The following is a 23150-nucleotide window of genomic DNA, read 5'->3' on the forward strand; positions in this document are numbered from 1 at the left end:
ATGCTGCAACAATCTTATTTCTAATCAGCTTTTAAACTAAACACAATCAACTTTGATATGTACAACAATCTATGATTTAAATCTTTTGGCGCTGCCCATGTGTAAGCGCTTCTCTGTCGAATTCTTACAGCTGTAAGCACTGCCCGGATGAATTTCTTACATATGTAAGCACTGTCGGTTAGAATTTCTTAAATCTGAAAGCGCTGCCCATCTAAATTTGTATAGTCTGTAAGGGGCTCCGCGCCTACATTTTAAAATCTGTACATTCATGTATGTAAGATACCTGTCCTACCACCCCCACCCCCCTACTCACCCTATACATTCATGTATGTAAGATAGTGCCCTACCACCCCATACTCATCCTATATATTCATGTATGTAAGATAGTGCCCTACCACCCCATACTCACCCTATATATTCATGTATGTAAGATACGTGCCCTACCGCCCCACCCCCCTACTCACCCTATATATTCATGTATGAAAGATACGTGCCCTACCGCCCCCGCCCCCCTACTCACCCTATATATTCATGTATGTAAGATACGTGCCCTATCACCCCCTACCACTCATATATATTCATATATGTAAGATAGTGCATTACCACCCCTACTCACCCTATATATTCATGTATGTAAGATAGTGGACTACCACCCCTACTCAACCTATGTATTCATGTAAGATACGTGCACTACCACCCCCTACCTACCCTAGATATACATGTATATAAGATAGTGCCCTACCACCCCCTACCCACACCCTACCCACCCTAGATATTCATGTATGTAAGATAGTGCCCTACAACCCCCTACTACCCCCTACCACCCCCTACCACCCCCCACCACCTCCCTACTCACTCTATATATTCATGTATTAACATACGTGTCCTGGGATGACCCACCCACTCATGAAACTCACCATTATGTTGAATGAGCTGTTCTTATAAACTTTGCCATTGTTTATACTGTATTGGAGGAATTTCGTTTCAACCTTGTGTTGGCAGTTTTATAAAGTGTAATACTTTTAAAATAAATAATGTAAAATAAAACTATATTCTGCACTCTTTCAAACCGCTATTTCTTCATAGCTTAAGGCGTGGTACTTTCTGGAGGGTTTACCGTATGGGATTAACGTTTTCGGGCAGGGCAGTAGGAATGAATTCTGGGTAGGAATCTGACAACGGCATGAATAATGTACACGTTGTGATACCAGCTGTTGCGGTGGTCGCGATCGATGGTGAGGGTGTGTGGGAGGATGGGGTGGGTGGGGAGATGGTTAGGTGTTGGGAGGGGGTGGGGAGGGGGTGATGTTGTGACCTAATCAATGAATAAAAGCAGAAGCGGTTTTAGGTCCGAATTGTTGTATTGCTGGTTCTGTTCAGACGTGTTGTTGATGGACTGACGTGGGGGGGGAGGTGTGGGGGGGGTGCGTAAGGGCATGCACTGGTTATCAAAAAACAGTCCATTCAGTAAAGTATTGCGGGGGGGGGGGGGGGGGAGGCAATATAGTCAACATCACGTGACTGGGTAGAGTTCGAGTGTAAAGCAATAGGGGTGGTGTGGGGGATTTAACACAGTCAACACATATCCCTTGAGCCTCGATTGTGATCGTCACCTCTGCCACGCCCCCATTTGTACTTGTACGTGACATTACACACGGGTCGGACACATTTTGTTTTGTTTCTCCTCAATGAAAACGTCATCTTTTTTTACAATCGTTAAAACCGGAAGTAGGCCTAGTTTTTGTTTAAACTTTTTTTTTCGACACGATTGTTTTGGCCAGCGGTTCTCTGTTGATTAATTAATTAATTTCCGACTTAACGATTTCGCAATTTTTACTGCATTTATTTTTAAATTATTTTATGCACTTTTTTGTTTTCTTGAATCAAAGAAATAAAAAAATTTGATAAATTGATTTTAGTTTTATCTCAGTGTCTATTAATTCGCCTACAAATTGCGATGGCATTATGTTTTAACTTACATTTTACACAAAGAGCGGATGGGTTGAGTTGGTGGATTTGGAGATTGAAAGCACCTGGCTCCAAAAATCCAATTCTCAAATTAGTTCCTAAATTAGCATGGCACCTTGTTCAGTAGCAAATAGTCGTGGAGGAGGGGGGGGGTATATGGACATTGTTTATCAAAGAACTTTTCTTTGAAAAGAAAAAAAAGGAATATAATAGTTGTTCCAATGAATTAAAAAAGATTTTAAATAATGTTAAATATATATATATATATATATATATATATATATATATATATATATATATATATATATATATATATATATATATATATATATATATATATATATATATATATATATAATATACACTAGAAAAAATAAAAAAGCTCTAACCGCATTAAAAAAAAAGCCTCGAAGTCGTTTTAATTAAAATGACCAAAGACATATTTATCCTCCAAAATTAAGGATGACTGACTTATGACTTTTTCCTTTGGAGCCCCTGAGAAGCAAAGGGTTGCAGTTAGACCTCGCCGTCGAACTCTGTTTTTTTTTTTGGAAGCCCCCCCCCCCCCTTTTTATTTTTTACCCAACATAAGCCCGGCAGCCTTTGCTTCTCCTTCATCTACCCTTCTCCGAGATTGTTTAGCCGGCCTACTTTTCTTTTCCCCTGAGGGTTCCAGTCCAACGCTTGCCTCGCGATGGTGACCTCTACCCTTCTTTTGGCCCTATACATCTTTAGCTAAACAAGGGGCCCAATACATCTTTAGTTAAACAAGGGGCCCAATACATCTTTAGTTAAACAAGGGGCCCAATACATCTTTAGCTAAACAAGGGGCCCAATACATCTTTAGTTAAACAAGGGGCCCAATACATCTTTAGTTAAACAAGGGGCCCAATACATCTTTAGTTAAACAAGGGGCCCAATACATCTTTAGTTAAACAAGGGGCCCAATACATCTTTAGTTAAACAAGGGGCCCAATACATCTTTAGTTAAACAAGGGGCCCAATACATCTTTAGTTAAACAAGGGGCCCAATACATCTTTAGTTAAACAAGGGGCCCAATACATCTTTAGTTAAACAAGGGGCCCAATACATCTTTAGTTAAACAAGGGGCCCAATACATCTTTAGTTAAACAAGGGGCCCAATACATCTTTAGTTAAACAAGGGGCCCAATACATCTTTAGTTAAACAAGGGGCCCAATACATCTTTAGCTAAACAAGGAAACATAAAGTTTTCATATCACAATTGTATTAAATTTTTCCAGCGCTACGGCATAAACTATTCGATTCTCGAGGTTATAAATCACGACATACCAGCATGAAAGGTTTTCTCATCTATGTTTTCATTATAATGGTGTGGTCAATATCTTATCTATTAATCTAAATATTCCTTTTGTAATGAGAGTTATCTTGGCGCCATGCTGTCTATCAATTGTAATTTTTTAAACTTTGTTTTAACGTCAATTGTTTAATCTAGCTTTTATTTTGTTTAATGCAATACCTTTTGTGGCCGAATATGAAATGTGTACAGAAAACAATGCAACAGCTGGCGTGGTATTGTAAAAAAAAAAATTAAAAATATAAATCTGTATAAAGCAAATTAAAAAAAAAAACTAATTCACGTTAAATTGTGTAATTTAGCATCTCTACATAAAATTGAATATCCATAAAAGATTCTAAGAATTTTTTTAAAAAATTAAATTCACGTTTGTTTTTTTTTAAATCTAATACGTCACAATTAGTTCAAATCTAATTTAACACAGGTATTTTTATTTGCGCAACTTAACCTCCACTCAATTTTATTCTGTAGCAAAGACATCGACTTAATTAATTTAGTCAGGTCGCCATGTCGTAACGTCTGCTACAGACTGCCTCGGGCCCTTCTAGTCTTGTGTCACAGGCTGCCAGATAAAATTGCTCGGGTTCTCTGACAATTGCCTGGCATGTCTGACTGTCAGTCAATCTGATTTCACTGCACGTCGCCGAGAACACCAAAATGTAGGTAATGAAATCTGAGATTCCCCTGCTCCTAAACAAGTGTCAAAACCCAAAAAGAGGCTAGTTAGTTTATGTTTGTAGTGGTTGCCCTTTGCTCTTCAAGTGTTCTTATTAGTGACCGGGTGGGAGTGCCTCTTTTTATACGTATTGGCTTAATATTATAAAATAATTATTTCTAATGGAACCTTAAAGCATATATATATCATATATATATATATATATATATATATATATATATATATATATATATATATATATATATCATATATATATATCATATATATATCATATATATATATATCATATATATATATATCATATATATATATCATATATATATATATATATCATATATATATATATATATATATATATATATATATATATATATATATATATATATATATATATCATATATATATATATCATATATATATATATATATATATATATATATATATATATATATATATATATATATATATATCATATATATATATATATATATATCATATATCATATATATATATATATATCATATATATATATATATATATACATATATATATATATATATATATATATACCATTTCTTACAATAACTAGACTTATGACTCCCTAAAATTTACGATCCCTCTAAAAAGCATGACAGCGGCGCTTGCCTACTGTCTATGAGCCGCGACCCCATGTCGTGGGCCATAAATTACCCCGAGCATATCGGCCTTACATCAACCAGCTTATTGTTTCTACCTGCCCCGAGAACGTGCAATTAATTAACCAGCCACTGATCAGTCGATAGCCCGTCTCCGTTACAATAGAGATCGATCGTTCGTCGCTGCGATTCAATTTAAAGTTTGTAAATGTTTTATCGGCTGGCGGCTGACTGCTGTGAGGATGTATGTGGCGGTAGGTGCATTTTACACAATTGGGATATTGTAACTTTTTCTTTCATATTCATTCTTCTACTTCGTTCTTGTTACTTTACTCAAAGAACTGTGTCTATTTAAGTAATGTAACAGTTCTTAGTTGTAATCTTGGACGATATTTCCCCTAACATAATTAAGTATACGTGTCAACTGGTTATGCGCCATATACGCCGTTGACTCGGATTTCAGCCTGCTTTTATTTTTGGATTCGCTTCCATAGCCTTTGTCCACCCAAGAACTAACTACAAGGCAGCAGATGTTTGATTTTGGAGTTGTCTCTCCTAAATGGATTGCTGTCCACAGCTAACGAGTCTCATCTAACCGGGGTTCAAACTGAGCAACCATGAGCTTTACCGACCCGACCATGCCGACCGCCATATCGATACCTTCTGACATTCTAAAACATTTTTGCCTCATGACTATATATTTTTTCTATTAAAAACACTTGGGTATTTCTATAAATGAGACGACTTTACAGTAAAATATTCAACTCGAAGTTATATAAATCCAATTTTAAATCACTCAAAAGACTGTATACTTTCTGAACCTTTGGCCCATGAGCTTAGTTTAAAACTTTAGTTAGCCCTGTCACCTGAGACAGCGACCGTCCCCTGACGGTACCCAATTGTTGTCGTTTGATTGTTGTTTACATAGACTGTACTCTTGATGTCCTTTCCCATGCCAAGTTTTTCTGTCTCTATTTTGTCACGGGTTTGAATGCCTATTTTCCTGATACATACACAAACCTAACGCCATTGTGGAGTACGCGTCAAGTGGAGAGTCGGTCAACACATCTTTTGAAGTTAGCTAAACAAAAATATGCAATAATTAAATACATGCAAAAACGTTTTCTATAAATTATATAGCTAACAACTTTATTGAAATAGCCAACAAACGAAGCCGTATTCAATCTAGCATTGGATGGAAGCTTTGGTATATAATCTCTAACTTTCTTCTATTGTTACGGCATTCACGATGACTCATTCGATAGAAAAATACTAGCAAAATTGCCCGTGTTTAAACGGAAGATAAATAATTCACTTACTTATATACTATTTTTTACTGGATAAAATATCTTTACATAATTAAAGGTAAAATTCATCCGTGAACGTAAAAGGTTCACAAAGTAAAATAAATGAACGTTGTGGTATCTACCTCGCTACACGGACTAGGGAACAAGAGTACAACCTAGTGCTGGTTCCTGACCAAACCTCGATCAATAATTCACAGACACATCTCACCCATCAAACTTTTTTTTTCGTTTTTTTTTTCTTAAAGACCCGCATTTCAATTCCAACGGCAGCTCAATTCCAAAGGCATTTCAATTCCAACGACTAAAATATTTTTTTATCGCTGAATTATTTCTACGCAACAATTCATTCCCCGTTGTATTCCCCTCTGTTTATACTGTGAGAGCTATTTATATCTTAACCTTAGCCTCGGTTTGACATTTCTAATTATAACACTAATATTTACCAGCGTAACTGTGGTATTTACTCTTTGCCCCTATCGAGGGGTGGGGGGGGGGGGGGGAAAGAGAGACCCTTCAAATATTTTCGTTTTCATTTTATCAAGTTTCTCAAACACACACATCCATCGTTACATCATCAATCCCTATTCCCTCCTCATACCCCACCCCAACCCCCGCCCCCCCCCCCCCTTCCGATGCCTCTATCATTGATTATGTTGGCCGAAGCTTGCCACACAACATTGATTCCACTTGGCTGGATTCGTTTGTCCGAAATATTTGGAACCGAACATAAAACAAATTTATAGATTATAAAGCGTATCGATTCTGAACATTTGGAATATCGTGAATGGAAACAAATAGTCGTAAATTGTGAGTCAGCCGACAGTTTATATTGAATTATTATATTTTTCACGACATACATTAATTAAATTGTTGAAGGATTTCTCACAAAGTAATGTTGGGTTGTTTTAAATGAAAGAGGTGTTTTGGAAAGAATCTGACGAATTGGTCTACACTAGATGCACTGTTGAATTAAGTCGTGATACTCAAGTTAGTAATAAAACTGGTAGTGTTAGTATCCTGACTAATTCAAAACAATGACAGGTACAATGGACGTTTCGACCCAAAGTCTTCGTCAGCACGCCCCCGAAACATCACGTCCTTGTAAACACACGTCGTCTGATTCGGATATCGTGGTTTTTAGACATAGAGTTTTCACTAGTCGAGCTAAGTCCAAAATTATGTTACTGCTTTTCGTTTTGTTACCACTTGCGTAAACCTGACTGCCAGTGGCGTAGGCAGGGGGGGTTAGGGGGTCATAACCCCCCCCCCCATAGACCCCTCGGTATATACATAAAAAGTATGTAGGGGATGCTAATCGAAAGTTTGAGGAGGGAGGTGCAAATCGAAAGTTTGAGGTAGGGGTGCAAATCGAAAGTGAGGGGGGGTGCAAATCGAAAGTTTGTTCCCGGGTAAAAATTGGAACCCTCCCCCTCCCTTGAGACGATCCTGGCTACGCCACTGCTGACTGCAGCTAACATTTTAAATGATACAAATGTTGTATGCAGACTTAAGCCTGCCTGGTTAATTAAGTGCTTTAATTAACACGAGCAAGCTAACTTTCTAAGAGTTAAAGCTATGAGCCTATGATATAAATATATTTTGTTTTCAGTTTAAATGTACATCGTCTTTATATAAGCCTTTAAAAGTTTACACTTCTTTAACGCAAATAATTTGTCTGTAGAATGACATAAGGAATTTAGTGCAAAGTTATATTAATGTTTCTAAATATATTTCAATATTGAAATTTATTTTTTATGCTTTAGATAGATTAGATATATATCCGTTGGTTTTAGTTTTACTTGTATTGCACTATCCTGAATATGAAGCTAGAAGGTGCTTAACATCTTCATATACCCGTTTGTCTTTCTGTTTTCATCTAAAGCTGGTTAAATAATATTACGTTATAAAAAATGGCCATAGCCTTCTTAGAATATTCATCTAAATCAATCCATAGGACGTTATTCCCATCTTTGTTGATAAGGAAGCAGATTTTTTTTATAACATGTGAAGGGGCTGACTGACATTTTGGTTAAGGAAAAAGCAAAAGATCGTCATGGATTTTCAGATTGTTTTTATTTATTCTATCTTTATTTTATGTTTATTTTTTTTTTCTTCTAGCTTGTATCAAGGGAGAGTATTCTCAGGTTTTTCAACCTCGTCAGAATTTATAAACAATAATCAGAGTTGAGAAGTCAAATCTTGTTTTATTACATTAAAACCATACGGGATGTAATGCGGTGGATTAAAAAAGCGCTAAATCCTTCTGAACGTAACACCAATGCACACAAAATACACACCGTGTGCATGTTTGATGACCAGCCTCTGTTACACAGATAACCCTTGTATTATCACTGACCATAATTTAACCATCCATAACTTTATTCTCTCCCCTAATGTGATCAACAGCGTCAATTATGTGATCACGCCCCCCTTCCCCCCTTTATGCTCAAATATTCTAAATGAATGGTGCTGCCAGCTAATGGCCAATCAAGTAACACGATATGCTAACTCTCTCTCCGATTGTGTTAGGATGACGCAAGGGTCTGTTTTGGTTTGGTTAAGACGGGGTTGCCTCCCTTGGGAGGGCTGAAGTGAATTGGCCGAGTTGAGAGATTTCTCGTCTGCTGTGGGTGGTCTTGCTTTTGGTCTCAGTTGTGATGGCCCCTGGTCCCAACTCTGGTCTCAGCTGTGGTGATCCTAACAGGTCTCAGGTGTGGTCTCAGTTTTGCTGGTCCCAACTCCGCTCTCAACTGTGGTCTCAGGTTTGATAGCTCTAGATTCTGATACGGAGCAATCGATAGGTTTTATTGCCTTCTTTTATTCATTACAAACTGTTAAATGGCGCCGTAAAATGCAAATGAATGTTTGGTATTTCAACATTCCACCCACGGTATAATCCAATGTTTGGTGTTGCAGACTATTTGGTGGCCCTATGTTCGAGTTGTTCGTTTGTATAGCGTCACAATTATTTTAATCGAACCTAAGGCGTGTGAAGTTCTGATACACTCACGGTATAAGATTTTTGGGAGATACTAATGATATAATACTTTTTGTAGACACTAATGATATAAGACTTTTGGCAGACACTAATTATATAACACTTTAGGTAGACACTAATTATAAAAGACTTTTGAGAGATGCTAATAGTACAAGACACTTAGAAGACACCACTAGTATCAAAAATTTAAGAGACACTAGTAATATAAGACTTTTGGGAGACCCTAATGATATTAGACTTTTGGGAGATGCTAATGCTATAAGACATTTGGGAGACACTAATTATATAAGACTTTAGGATAGGCACCACTAACGTAAAACATTTTGGAGACAATGCTGATGTAAGACTTACAGTACGACTCTAATAATTTAAGAATGTTGCTGTTTATTCGAGTATAAACAAAGATGAGCGGGGGACCGATGTAAAAGAAATGGCCAGATAATTTTTTTTACAAATCAAACTGGTGCCAGTATGGAGCTGTGATCTCGCGTTTTGTAGACGGGTCTAGGACTTTACCCCCCCCCCCTCCCCCCCCCCCCCTTTTCGTCAATTACCCCCTCCCCCACTCAGGTTCATTACCCTCCAGTCTATTACCCCAGTGGGTAATTACCCACCTCCCATGTTGAAGAACCCTGACCCGAACCCCAACCACAAACCTATATCTAACCCTAACCCCAACATCAGTCGTAACCCTAATTCTAAACCTACATTTAACCCTAAACGGACACTAACCCTGTACCTAACACTAGCACTAACCCTATCTGTAACTTTTCCCTAACTGGGCGGGGGGGGGGGGGGGGGGGGTAATGTCATCTGAGCCCAGGAGACACTGTTTTCACGTCGACTTTTTTCCTTAACTCGGCGATAAAAAACCGTGTTTGTCTATAAGACTCTTATCTGAATGGAGAGTTCGGTACATTACTTTATTTCGTTTTTTTTTAAAGTATAGCCAATCAGCGAAATGTGTTCGTTTAACTAAAGTTCATATTTTTTAAAGTTTTATACACAGTTCGTTTAACGAACAGAGGTTTGGTGACTCTTACTTCTTCGACGGCAGGCGATGATGAAAGGGAGAGCGACCGACTGCTAACACAGAGGTCTAAAGTTCGGATCCCGTAGAACGTAACTGAGTTTTGGTGGGTGTCTGATTCAAGTTTTTAAATACATATCTTCTAGAATGTGATCATGGACAAATTGTTCAAAATATCTGGACGCTAGAATGTGATCATGAGCCAATTGTTTAAAATATATGGACGCTAGAATGTGATCATTGACAAATTGTTTAAAATATCTGAACGCTAGAATGTGATCATGAGCCAATTGTTTAAAATATATGGACGCTAGAATGTGATCATTGACAAATTGTTTAAAATATCTGAACGCTAGAATGTGATCATGAGCCAATTGTTTAAAATATATGGACGCTAGAATGTGATCATTGACAAATTGTTTAAAATATCTGAACGCTAGAATGTGATCATGAGCCAATTGTTTAAAATATATGGACACTAGAATGTGATCATTGACAAATTGTTCAAAATATCTGGACGCTAGAATGTGATCATGAGCCAATTGTTTAAAATATCTGAACGCTAGAATGTGATCATGAGCCAATTGTTTAAAATATATGGACGCTAGAATGTGATCATTGACAAATTGTTTAAAATATCTGAACGCTAGAATGTGATCATGAGCCAATTGTTTAAAATATATGGACGCTAGAATGTGATCATTGACAAATTGTTTAAAATATCTGAACGCTAGAATGTGATCATGAGCCAATTGTTTAAAATATATGGACGCTAGAATGTGATCATGAGCCAATTGTTTAAAATATATGGACGCTAGAATGTGATCATGAGCCAATTGTTTAAAATATATGGACGCTAGAATGTGATCATTGACAAATTGTTTAAAATATCTGAACGCTAGAATGTGATCATGAGCCAATTGTTTAAAATATATGGACGCTAGAATGTGATCATGAGCCAATTGTTTAAAATATATGGACGCTAGAATGTGATCATGAGCCAATTGTTTAAAATATATGGACGCTAGAATGTGATCATTGACAAATTGTTTAAAATATATGGACGCTAGAATGTGATCATGAGCCAATTGTTTAAAATATATGGACGCTAGAATGTGATCATGAGCCAATTGTTTAAAATATATGGACGCTAGAATGTGATCATTGACAAATTGTTTAAAATATCTGAACGCTAGAATGTGATCATGAGCCAATTGTTTAAAATATATGGACGCTAGAATGTGATCATGAGCCAATTGTTTAAAATATATGGACGCTAGAATGTGATCATGAGCCAATTGTTTAAAATATATGGACGCTAGAATGTGATCATTGACAAATTGTTTAAAATATATGGACGCTAGAATGTGATCATGAGCCAATTGTTTAAAATATATGGACGCTAGAATGTGATCATTGACAAATTGTTTAAAATATATGGACGCTAGAATGTGATCATGAGCCAATTGTTTAAAATATATGGACGCTAGAATGTGATCATGAGCCAATTGTTTAAAATATATGGACGCTAGAATGTGATCATGAGCCAATTGTTTAAAATATATGGACGCTAGAATGTGATCATGAGCCAATTGTTTAAAATATATGGACGCTAGAATGTGATCATGAGCCAATTGTTTAAAATATATGGACGCTAGAATGTGATCATGAGCCAATTGTTTAAAATATCTGAACGCTAGAATGTGATCATTGACAAATTGTTTAAAATATATGGACGCTAGAATGTGATCATGAGCCAATTGTTTAAAATATATGGACGCTAGAATGTGATCATTGACAAATTGTTTAAAATATATGGACGCTAGAATGTGATCATGAGCCAATTGTTTAAAATATATGGACGCTAGAATGTGATCATGAGCCAATTGTTTAAAATATATGGACGCTAGAATGTGATCATGAGCCAATTGTTTAAAATATATGGACGCTAGAATGTGATCATGAGCCAATTGTTTAAAATATATGGACGCTAGAATGTGATCATGAGCCAATTGTTTAAAATATATGGACGCTAGAATGTGATCATGAGCCAATTGTTTAAAATATATGGACGCTAGAATGTGATCATGAGCCAATTGTTTAAAATATATGGACGCTAGAATGTGATCATGAGCCAATTGTTTAAAATATATGGACGCTAGAATGTGATCATTGACAAATTGTTTAAAATATATGGACGCTAGAATGTGATCATGAGCCAATTGTTTAAAATATATGGACGCTAGAATGTGATCATGAGCCAATTGTTTAAAATATATGGACGCTAGAATGTGATCATGAGCCAATTGTTTAAAATATATGGACGCTAGAATGTGATCATGAGCCAATTGTTTAAAATATATGGACGCTAGAATGTGATCATTGACAAATTGTTTAAAATATATGGACGCTAGAATGTGATCATTGACAAATTGTTTAAAATATATGGACGCTAGAATGTGATCATGAGCCAATTGTTTAAAATATATGGACGCTAGAATGTGATCATGAGCCAATTGTTTAAAATATATGGACGCTAGAATGTGATCATGAGCCAATTGTTTAAAATATATGGACGCTAGAATGTGATCATGAGCCAATTGTTTAAAATATATGGACGCTAGAATGTGATCATGAGCCAATTGTTTAAAATATATGGACGCTAGAATGTGATCATGAGCCAATTGTTTAAAATATATGGACGCTAGAATGTGATCATGAGCCAATTGTTTAAAATATATGGACGCTAGAATGTGATCATGGACCCGGCCCTGTGACGCAACACTTGTTCTGAATTCTTCAGTAAGGGTGGGGGAGGGGGGGGGGGGGCTGGTGGTTTTGTTGCTTGACATTGCTTGCCTTAACTGATCTCTCATAACCTCATCTCTCTTGATTTGATCTTTTATGACCTGACTCTCCTGACCTCTCATGACCTGACCTCTCATGACCTGACCTCTCATGACCTGACCTCTCATGACCCAACCTCATGACCTGACCTCTCATGACCTGACCTCTCATGACCCAACCTAATGACCTAATATCTCATGACCTGACCTCTTATGACCTGACTCTCATGACCTAATATCTCATGACCTGACTCTCATGACCTAGCCTCATGACCTATCTCCCATGACCTGCTCTTTTAACTTAGGAGTCTGCTCTCAACAACCAGACTCTACTAAGAGTCCATCTAATTATTTTTTGTAATGTAAGTAATTAAAGTAAGGAAACATGAACACATTGCCGGTGTCTATAAAAAAACGCTCTATGTATTTCTACCCGGACTTCCACCCAGGGTTATATAGGTTAGGTGTGCTGTGTGGTCGATTGATAGAACTAAAGTAATATCCAGAATTTAAAAGGCATGCTTGGTTCAAATCCTTAAGATGACTGTTGACTCTACTTGGCATTATATCGGCAACTATAATATCTTCTAGGGAACAATCACTTCATCACATGGAATCTACTTCCCCTGCTTAATCGACCGGCATAAGCACCTAACCATAGATTGACCAGGCTAACTGATCCAAGACCAGCAGTTTGTGTGGACTATTAGGTCAAATGCGCCACTTCTCTCTTGCGAAGATGCCTTTTATGTGAGCACAACTAAAGATTTTTTGTCCCAAATGAAAAGGGGCGGGGTGGGGTGCTGCCAATGATCAAAGACTGCTGCTCCCCTAATGAGGGCGAGGAGGGGAGGAAGGGGGGCGCTGGCGGCGGTGGATGTATCGATTACCTCCCCGTGTACGTGGGACTCGTTAGAGTTTTGTCCCTTCGTTTCATCTCTGGATTGGGCGATCTTTGCTTTCACTGGACGTGGGACCTCTTGGCCGTCCGCCTGTAATCGCGTTGTTTCAATCTCATCAACCGCCTGTGTTACAGTTGTGTTGTATTTTACCATAAACCACCTTTGCTGCAGTTGTGTCGTATTTTATAACAAACCACTTTTGCTGTAGTTGTGTCGTATTTCATAACAAACCACTTTTGCTGCAGTTGTGTCGTATTTTATAACAAACCACTTTTGCTGCAGTTGTGTCGTATTTCATAACAAACCACATTTGCTGCGGTTGTGTCGTATTTCATAACAATCCATATTTGCTGCAATTGTGTCGTATTTCATAATAAACCACCTTTGCTGCAGTTGTGTCGTATTTCATAACAAACCACCTTTGCTGCGGTTGTGTCATATTTCATAACAATCCATATTTGCTGCAATTGTGTCGTATTTCATAATAAACCACCTTTGCTGCAGTTGTGTCGGATTTCATTTTAAAAAACACCTTTGTAGCAGTTGTGTAGTTTTTTATCATAAACCACCGGTGCTAAAACTGTCTCATATTTTACCATAAGCCAAAGGTATTTTTTTTTTTTTATTTTTTTTTTAAATCACCTTTACTGTAACATTATACTTACTTAAACCACCAAAGCTGATCGTGTTGTATTTCACCATACTAGAAAAACAAAAAGTTTGGACGATAGACTATAGTTTTATCTCACCTACTTAAATTTACTTTACCCAGTTCATTAATCAGTAGTTGTCATAGACGGTCGTTATTTATGAATTCTACACTTTCATCGGATTTTAATGTTATAAAATTAAATATACGGCCGTCTTATTAATTTATTAACCTCATGTTTTTTTTTTAATTTACCCTACGTCTAGCCTCTATATTATCAGAACATTAATGTCATTATTTCAAGCCTAGTTTCAATTAATTATCAGGGTATATATGTCATGATTTCAACTCCTCATCTATAATATAAGCCGTGATAATAAATATATACACTGAAAGAATATCCACCCCAATTGCGATGTTCTGAGGTAATATCCATATTAACAGCGTAGCGAAGCACGGGTATTAGCTAGTTACTTATATTATGTTAGCTTTTCAACAATTGTGACGACTTGAATGACTTCGTGTAACAACAGCAACATGAACTAGGAATTTATATTCGTACTGAAATAAATTGATTCAATTCTACTTCTAAATAAGAGATCAGTTTTAAGTAAAGCATCGTTGATCTATCGGTTGAATCTTTAGAAGTCGTCTATAATTGCTTTCTCGTACTTTGTTAGATAAAAATCTACCCCATACAATCGATTCATTTTCTGATTGCCGTACCTTTCCCTAACGCGTCTTATAAATAATTTGCTCTCTGCGTCTTAACTATAGTCAATGAGTTATCTCCCTGCGTCTATTTTTAGAAGCGAGTTAAATATACATTTCACGTGCGAGGGCAGTTGAATTACATTTACAACACAAGCCGGGGTGAGTACCTTTTATTCTCGCGACTAATCACCCGTGAGTCAATATCGATCTCGGGTCGTTCTGCTTGGCGCGTTTGTCATTTTTCTTTTGTCACACGAGTATGACAAAAAACAGTTTTGATCAATTTATAGATTTCACCATGTGTTTTATTCAACCAGGGGGTGGGGAGATATGGGGGGCGGGGGGGAAACACAAGCAATGCGCGGGTCGAAAAGTATTAATAATGTATCCGCCTGTCGTACGCTGCCCGCCCTTGTTGATGGGCTTCAGTTTACTTCAAAGGTTAAATCAAAACTGAATGTGTAAGGTCGTGTTGGCTTTAGTCTTTAGTGGTGGAGCAATTATTATCTGGGGAATATGTGGCTTCGTCTTGATGTCTTTAACTTATATATACAATATATATATATATATATATATATATATATATATATATATATATATATATATATATATATATATATATATATATATATATATATATATATATATATATATATAATTTCTGGTTTTACTTGTTGCATTTAGACTTCAGCTTTAAAAAAATAATAACTTAGAAAATTTAATTAAAATTGTTCAGAGTTTATGTGTGTGTGGTGATTCAATATCAATATAAACAAAGTGACCAGTTCAAGTTCCGCTTGACCGGGTGCCATCATCTGATGTTCTGTCTTTTGACCTCACATCTAACCCGCATTGTGTGACACAAGTTCTTATTTTTTCTATACTCATCATTATCATAAAAAAACTGCGAAAAAAAGTTGATTTCTTAGGTGGATTACGTGTTATTCTCTATTTATAAAATGGGAAATTTCCGTTGTGGCACACGGAAACACACCGACAGTCAGCAGTAGCTGAAGTTGAGGGCGCGCAGGAGCGAGAGTATACCGGCTAGTATGTATGCGACTACCTGCCAAAAGCCCCATAGAAAGGACTATTATGAAGAAATTTCTGCAAGGGTTCGGTTCGGTGCCGCTCGGGCCGTTCTTTGAGGATGAGCCGTCGCCGGAGAAACATGAGTCCAACGGGGAGCTGGGAGCCGCAGGAGTAAGTTGTTTTGTTTTTTGTTTTGTTTTAGTTTGTGCTGGGTCAAGGTCAGGTCACAATGACCTTTGTTATATTTTTTATATATTTCTTTTCAGTCCTAGTATAATACAATTCAATAATAAAGATAACATTTTTGAACAAGGAATGAATTCCGTTTTGAGAGAACTCCAGATAATTCTATTTTGGTGGCCATGTTGTGCGAAGGAGGAGTGGCAATAACTATAACGTTTTATTTAAACATCCGACCCCCCCCCCCCCCCTCAACTCGTGACAAGTACACCCTTGTGATAGATAAATTCATGGGATTCTTACATTACCACCTGCTATTGATAAAAATACTTTGTAATTGCTTAAAGGGTTTTAATAAAGATAAGATTTTATTGGTTTTAGTCTTATAATGTATTCAGTGGCGTCAGTAGCTGATAATTCTAACTCATACATTACGTTCTTGGTTATGAAACTCGTATAAACTACAAATGTGTATAGCTAATATCATTCATTAAATGGTGGATCACTAACCGCCATACCTTGCATCATGTTAATAAATAATTTGAGTGAGATGAATTCATGAGCCGGTGGTGTTCTTGGCCTCCTAAAAAATGTTTTTGGGCCATGGCGTGTTTGAGGCCAGAGCCACAAAAATCAATGCCAAGATGGATGCATGTTCACTTCCGGGTCACATGTCTCAGCCACATTCGTGATAATAGAACGGCCTGTAGTCCTACATTCGTGTTAATAGAACGGCCTGTAGTCCTACATTCGTGTTAATAGAACGGCCCGTAGTCCTACATTCGTGATAATAGAACGGCCTGTAGTCCTACATTCGTGATAATAGAACGGCCTGTAGTCCTACATTCGTGATAATAGAACGGCCCGTAGTCCTACATTCGTGATAATAGAACGGCCTGTAGTCCTACATTCGTGAGAATAGAACGGTCTGTAGTCCTACATTCGTGTTAATAGAACGGCCCGTAGTCCTACATTCGTGTTAATAGAACGGCCCGTAGTCCTACATTCGTGATAATAGAACGGCCCGTAGTCCTACATTCGTGAGAATAGAACGGTCTGTAGTCCTACATTCGTGTTAATAGAACGGCCCGTAGTCCTACATTCGTGATAATAGAACGGCCCGTAGTCCTACATTCGTGATAATAGAACGGCCCGTAGTCCTACATTCGTGATAATAGAACGGCCCGTAGTCCTACATTCGTGTTAATAGAACGGCCCGTAGTCCTACATTCGTGATAATAGAACGGCCTGTAGTCCTACATTCGTGAGAATAGAACGGTCTGTAGTCCTACATTCGTGTTAATAGAACGGCCCGTAGTCCTACATTCGTGTTAATAGAACGGCCCGTAGTCCTACATTCGTGATAATAGAACGGCCCGTAGTCCTACATTCGTGATAATAGAACGGCCTGTAGTCCCACATTCGTGTTAATAGAACGGTCTGTAGTCCTACATTCGTGTTAATAGAACGGCCCGTAGTCCTACATTCGTGTTAATAGAACGGCCCGTAGTCCTACATTCGTGATAATAGAACGGCCTGTAGTCCTACATTCGTGAGAATAGAACGGTCTGTAGTCCTACATTCGTGATAATAGAACGGCCTGTAGTCCTACATTCGTGAGAATAGAACGGCCTGTAGTCCTACATTCGTGAGAATAGAACGGCCCGTAGTCCTACATTCGTGAGAATAGAACGGCCTGTAGTCCTACATTTCTCATTGTATTGAAATCTTTCGATTTACTTAGCAGCACCCCAATAATGAAATATTATATCACTGGTTAGAGATATGGATAAGGTAGTGTAGCATGGAGCTAATGTCAGTTCTAGGGCTGGTGTTGGGAGGGGGGTGCATGGATCAGTTGAGGGGTTGAAGCTATGAAGTCTACTCACTAGGAATATTTTCGATTATATTTTTAGGGGTAAGGATTAAGACAAAGAGAGACACTTTATCCTTGTTAAAATAATCATTTCACCAACTTTAAGCTACACCGACATTTGAAACAATGTAGTGTCAATTAAGAAATATTCTTTAAATTTGTAGTAAAGAAAGTAAATAGATTGGTTAAGTAAAAAAAAAACATTTTAACTTTCCATAAATTTTAATTGATCATTCAATGTTTCTAAAAAAAAAAAAAAAAAAAAAAAAAAAAAAACGACACAACTAAAGCAAGGCCTAATTGTAAAATAATTGTGTCCCCTTTCTTAAGCTCGACAGCAATAAAATATTCATAAGGGGAGAGAAACGCTTGCTTAAACCAGGCATTAGGCTGAGGCGTTAATGTTCTTGGCTAAATTTGATTAGCGCGCTGGAGCGCGTGCACAAGCGCGAGCAGTCCAGTTTGTGTCCAGCTTCTGTGTTGAGGAGATAAACAAGCCACCGGTGATAGGGTGAAGTTTGCTCCCAATATAAAATATCCGAGCTCTATGTAATATCCGGGGTTTATTCAGATACGTAAAGCACAATGTACCGGTGATAGATAAAGCTTGTTCCTAGTATAAAATCTCATGTTTTATCAGTTGTGGTTTTAAGCTATACACCGGTAACAGGGTGAAATTTAGTCCTAACAAAAAATATCCGGGGTATTATCAAATATGTAAAACATGCCGGTGATAGGTAAAGTTCGTTCCCTGTATAAAATACGCAGTTTTACAAGACGGATTTGTTTTTCGTCCTAACCTTAAAATTCTCCATGTTTTCTCAGAATAAAAAAAAATATCACATAATTGAATTAAGTAATTCGTAAGCAGAATAAAATATAATTTATGACATGTAAAACATTCATCAAAAATGTGTTTAGCTAGATGTGTAGGCCCCTATCTACAGACACGAGAGAGGCTAATCCAATAACCAAATAGGAAAGTTAAGCTCCACAGTTTCTTGATATAGATTTACATGTTCTAATCATCCATACACACGCATATTTATGCATCGTCCAGATGAAAATATATTTTTTCTATATAACGTTAAGGTTTGGTTTGGGTGCTTGGTTAGAGCCAGGTTTTGGGATTTGAATTAAAGGTCACTTGCTGACACCGTGTAGACTGGGGTCTGGGTCACCTATACAGGGTCACTTGCTGACACCGTGTAGACTGGGGTCTGGGTCACCTATACAGGTGGAGACTGGGGTCTGGGTCACCTATACAGGGTCACTTGCTCACACCGTGTAGACTGGGGTCTGGGTCACCTATACAGGGTCACTTGCTCACACCGTGGAGACTGGGGTCTGGGTCACCTATACAGGTGGAGACTGGAGTCTGGGTCACCTATACAGGGTCACTTGCTCACACCGTGGAGACTGGGGTCTGGGTCACCTATACAGGGTCACTTGCTCACACCGTGGAGACTGGGGTCTGGGTCACCTATACAGGTGGAGACTGGGGTCTGGGTCACCTATACAGGGTCACTTGCTCACACCGTGTAGACTGGGGTCTGGGTCACCTATACAGGTGGAGACTGGGGTCTGGGTCACCTATACAGGGTCATTTGCTCACACCGTGTAGACTGGGGTCTGGGTCACCTATACAGGGTCACTTGCTCACACCGTGGAGACTGGGGTCTGGGTCACCTATACAGGTGGAGACTGGGGTCTGGGTCACCTATACAGGGTCACTTGCTCACACCGTGGAGACTGGGTCACCTATACAGGGTCACTTGCTCACACCGTGGAGACTGGGGTCTGGGTCACCTGTTGTGTCATTGAAAGCCAGGACCGAGTGACCACTACAATGTCAATTTGTTTTTTTTATATCATAGTGACACATTTATTTGGATACCATAAGGACACATTTATTTGGGCACATGTTAATGAATAGTTATTTGTGAATCGTAGAGAAAACTTTATTGGCTACCAGTGTGAAATGTTTCGTCGGACATTGAATGTTTGTGTGTGTGTGTGTGGGGGGGGGGGGGGAATGGATGTGTGGCCATCATAATTTCCAGTGTGTTTTTGGCCATCACAACGCCTTATGTATTGTGTGTATATGTACTTGTAGTGTGTATGTATGTATATGTGTGTATGTGCTTACATTTAAACTGTTTTGGAAAAACAAGGGAACTAACTATTTATTGTGTCATGAAGCCCTACCTCAACATCCCCACAAACTTAAAACAGAAACGCTACTTGATCCAACTGGCTTTCCGGTTGCTTTTTTTTTCTCTAAAAGAAACGTGGATGGGATTAAATTAAAATTTAATTTTTATAACCCCCGGCTCCAATTGTGCCGGTTGCATCAGACGATTAGTACCGGCATGCCGGTTTTGCGCGTGTGGCTATTCCTGCTTAATTAAGGCTGCATTTTATTTTGTGTCGGCTAAAAAAACTTTTAGATCCCGTGACCCTTGCGCGTGCTCGCACAGTTAATTTAACACAGCCTCTTTCTGAAATCCACTTTTCCCAGATCCCCCTCGCGAGGTTGAATAATTGAGTTTGGGCGTCGGAATTCTTCCGTCAGGCCTACTTTCGGCAATGAATTCTGGGTTGGGGAGGGGGGGTGAGACTTGAAGTATCGATGTGTTCTTTGATGCTCGTTTTGTCAAGAACAACGAAACAAAAATATACGTTGGAGGTATACTTTTTTTAAAGTGTGGAGTAGAGTCCATCCGTTTTCTCTGAATAGAAAGTGCGATCAGCGCTATGCCCAGCCGACTTTACTGTCACTGATTCAAGTCAAATACCCATCAGAGCCGGGAGATGGTGAGGACTTTCGAGGTTAGTAGTCGTGCGCTCTACTGCTTGACCACGCCATCCCATCTAGAAAAGGATCTACACAATGTTCGCTTCGTCATTCTTATATCACCCTGTTTATCGCAATAAGCGAATAAAGCTGCGGTTGTATCGCCAGTGTCGACGTATTGAAACATCCCTACCCTAACCCAAATCACTGACCCAACCTTAGACTTGAACCTTACCCGTTATTTATATATCCTTAACCCAAATTCTAACCCTCATCCTAACAGCAATATAGGCAGAAACTAACTTGACACTATGTTTCACTGTTGTCCCTATGATTGTTATAAAAAAATTATATAAAACTATATAATAATCTGTGCATAACATTCCCATAGCGGTATTGTTTCCGTCACATTTCGGGTGTTTCATGTCTTGCTACATCGTATGAGCTACAAGCACGAACGACCATCCTCGCTACAAATATTATCTCCCCTTGTTTTGATTAAATGCTTTAGATTGTTGTGTGCGACTGTGTAGGGAACTTAAAACGTAATTAATCTTTAAAACTTCTTTCCTTAAACGAAAGTTTCATTTTCTTTGGGGGTAGAGGGGGGGTTAGATTTAAAAAATTACACGACGTAATATGGAGTTGGGGGAGGGAGGGCGTTATTTTATGATGAAGTATGAGAGAAGAGGTTGCTGTTTTTTTTTTTTAATATGTCCGATATTGCTTGACGTAATTTATAGCCCCTCACCATCTCTCCCCTTCTCTACACATCATACCGTTTTTTAGGGTTCGGGTTTTAATAATCCTCTTCGGGCCTACAAAATAATAATTGTAAATATATCGTCGTGGACGGTCATTGTTGGCGTGGACGGTCATTTTTATTTTGGACGGCTCTTGTTGGTGTGGACGCCTCTTGTTGATATGGACGGCCATTGCTGATGTGGACGGCCATTGTTGATGTGGACGGTTATTGTTGTTGTGGACGGCCATTGTTGATATGGACGGCCCTTGCTCTGCCTCATCTCCCTTCCCTTATCACTCCCAGATGCCCCACCCCCAGCCCCTGAGCGCCCCCACCCCCCTACAGCCACTACATGTAAACAGCATGTTGTAATGGCATACATTTACATTCAAGAAACACAAAACAGCGGTTCACAAAAAAATACAACGATTCCCCTAATATAGTATAAACAAAATGCTTGTCATTACAAAACAAATATAAACTATAATCGCAAACCAAATTAACAAACTAAAGAGAAGACATACAAAACAGAGTTGAGAACCCATTACGAAATGGATTTTTGTTTTTTAATCTTTATAGGCAACTGACATTCAAATCAATAAAACATATTAAGTTTTTATTTTTATTTTTTTCTCCACGTGCTATTGCGTCTTAATTGTAGTGGATATAAATACATAATTAGATTAAACATAATTTACTATCATGAAAACTTGGGCTAAAATGCGTTATTAATTTGTAATTAATTTGTAATGAATCCAACGCTGCATTAAAGCTACTACATTTCTGTCAAATAGTTACGTTAATATTGTGATTCTCGTTCTTCTAACACAAGTATCCCTAGTCCCGAGGCTAGAAAACAATTTACATATAAACACTTAGTAACGCTCCCCACTTTAACACAAACATCTTTATAAAGTACAAAGTACTCGAACATCTGTATCTGGACTGAATGTAATCGATAAACGAACAGCTGATGTATAGAAAAATAAATTGACAGATCTACAGCTCTTGTAAGCGTGTAATGAGAATCTCGATCACGGATTGCTTGATTATGTAGAATACGATCTGATATTTTATTCTATTGATTCAATAAATACACCGTGTAATATAGAAAATGTGGAAGGAGGGGGGGGATATGAGATTACGCATTTTTTAAACAGTAAAGTATAAAGGAGGTGTAGGGGTGAAAAGGAGATTTGTAGATAGGGATTGTAATGTGTAGGGAATATTCGATATAAGGAGGGAGTCATATCATTTCGAAAAATATCGATTAAGGATGGATTTTTTTTTTATCTTATTCTTGTTCCAAACGTGTTATTAGATTTATCACGTGCGAGTGAACTCAAATTACACGTGCATGAGCAGCCATACAACGGAGCGAACGACTCACGATGTGAGTTTGGTTTTTATGTGTTCACGTTTTTTCACGCGAGTTCGTGTGCTGTTTATATCCGGGC

General features: G+C 38.0%; 1 protein-coding gene across 4 annotated transcripts in view; it reads left to right on the top strand.

The window, feature by feature from the left end:
• LOC131928771 (synaptotagmin-7) overlaps nucleotides 1-23150 on the top strand; it is a 96965-nt gene that overhangs the window by 39213 nt on the left and 34602 nt on the right. Inside the window, exon 1 of one of the 4 annotated variants that reach the window (XM_059284895.1) lies at nucleotides 4776-4871. The exons of 1 other annotated variant lie outside the window; for it this stretch is intronic. In XM_059284895.1, the coding sequence (XP_059140878.1) occupies nucleotides 4860-4871 (12 nt within the window). In that variant the 5' untranslated portion in view covers nucleotides 4776-4859. Of the gene's footprint in view, nucleotides 1-4775; nucleotides 4872-15993; nucleotides 16267-22961; nucleotides 23087-23150 lie in introns of those variants that run through there. 2 more of the 4 variants (XM_059284893.1, XM_059284894.1) reach the window with 2 other exon arrangements.

This window comes from Physella acuta, unplaced genomic scaffold, assembly GCF_028476545.2.
Source record: "Physella acuta isolate Inbredline_101_S28 unplaced genomic scaffold, ASM2847654v3 ptg001544l, whole genome shotgun sequence".
In the NCBI taxonomy this organism is placed as follows: Eukaryota; Metazoa; Mollusca; class Gastropoda; family Physidae; genus Physella; species Physella acuta.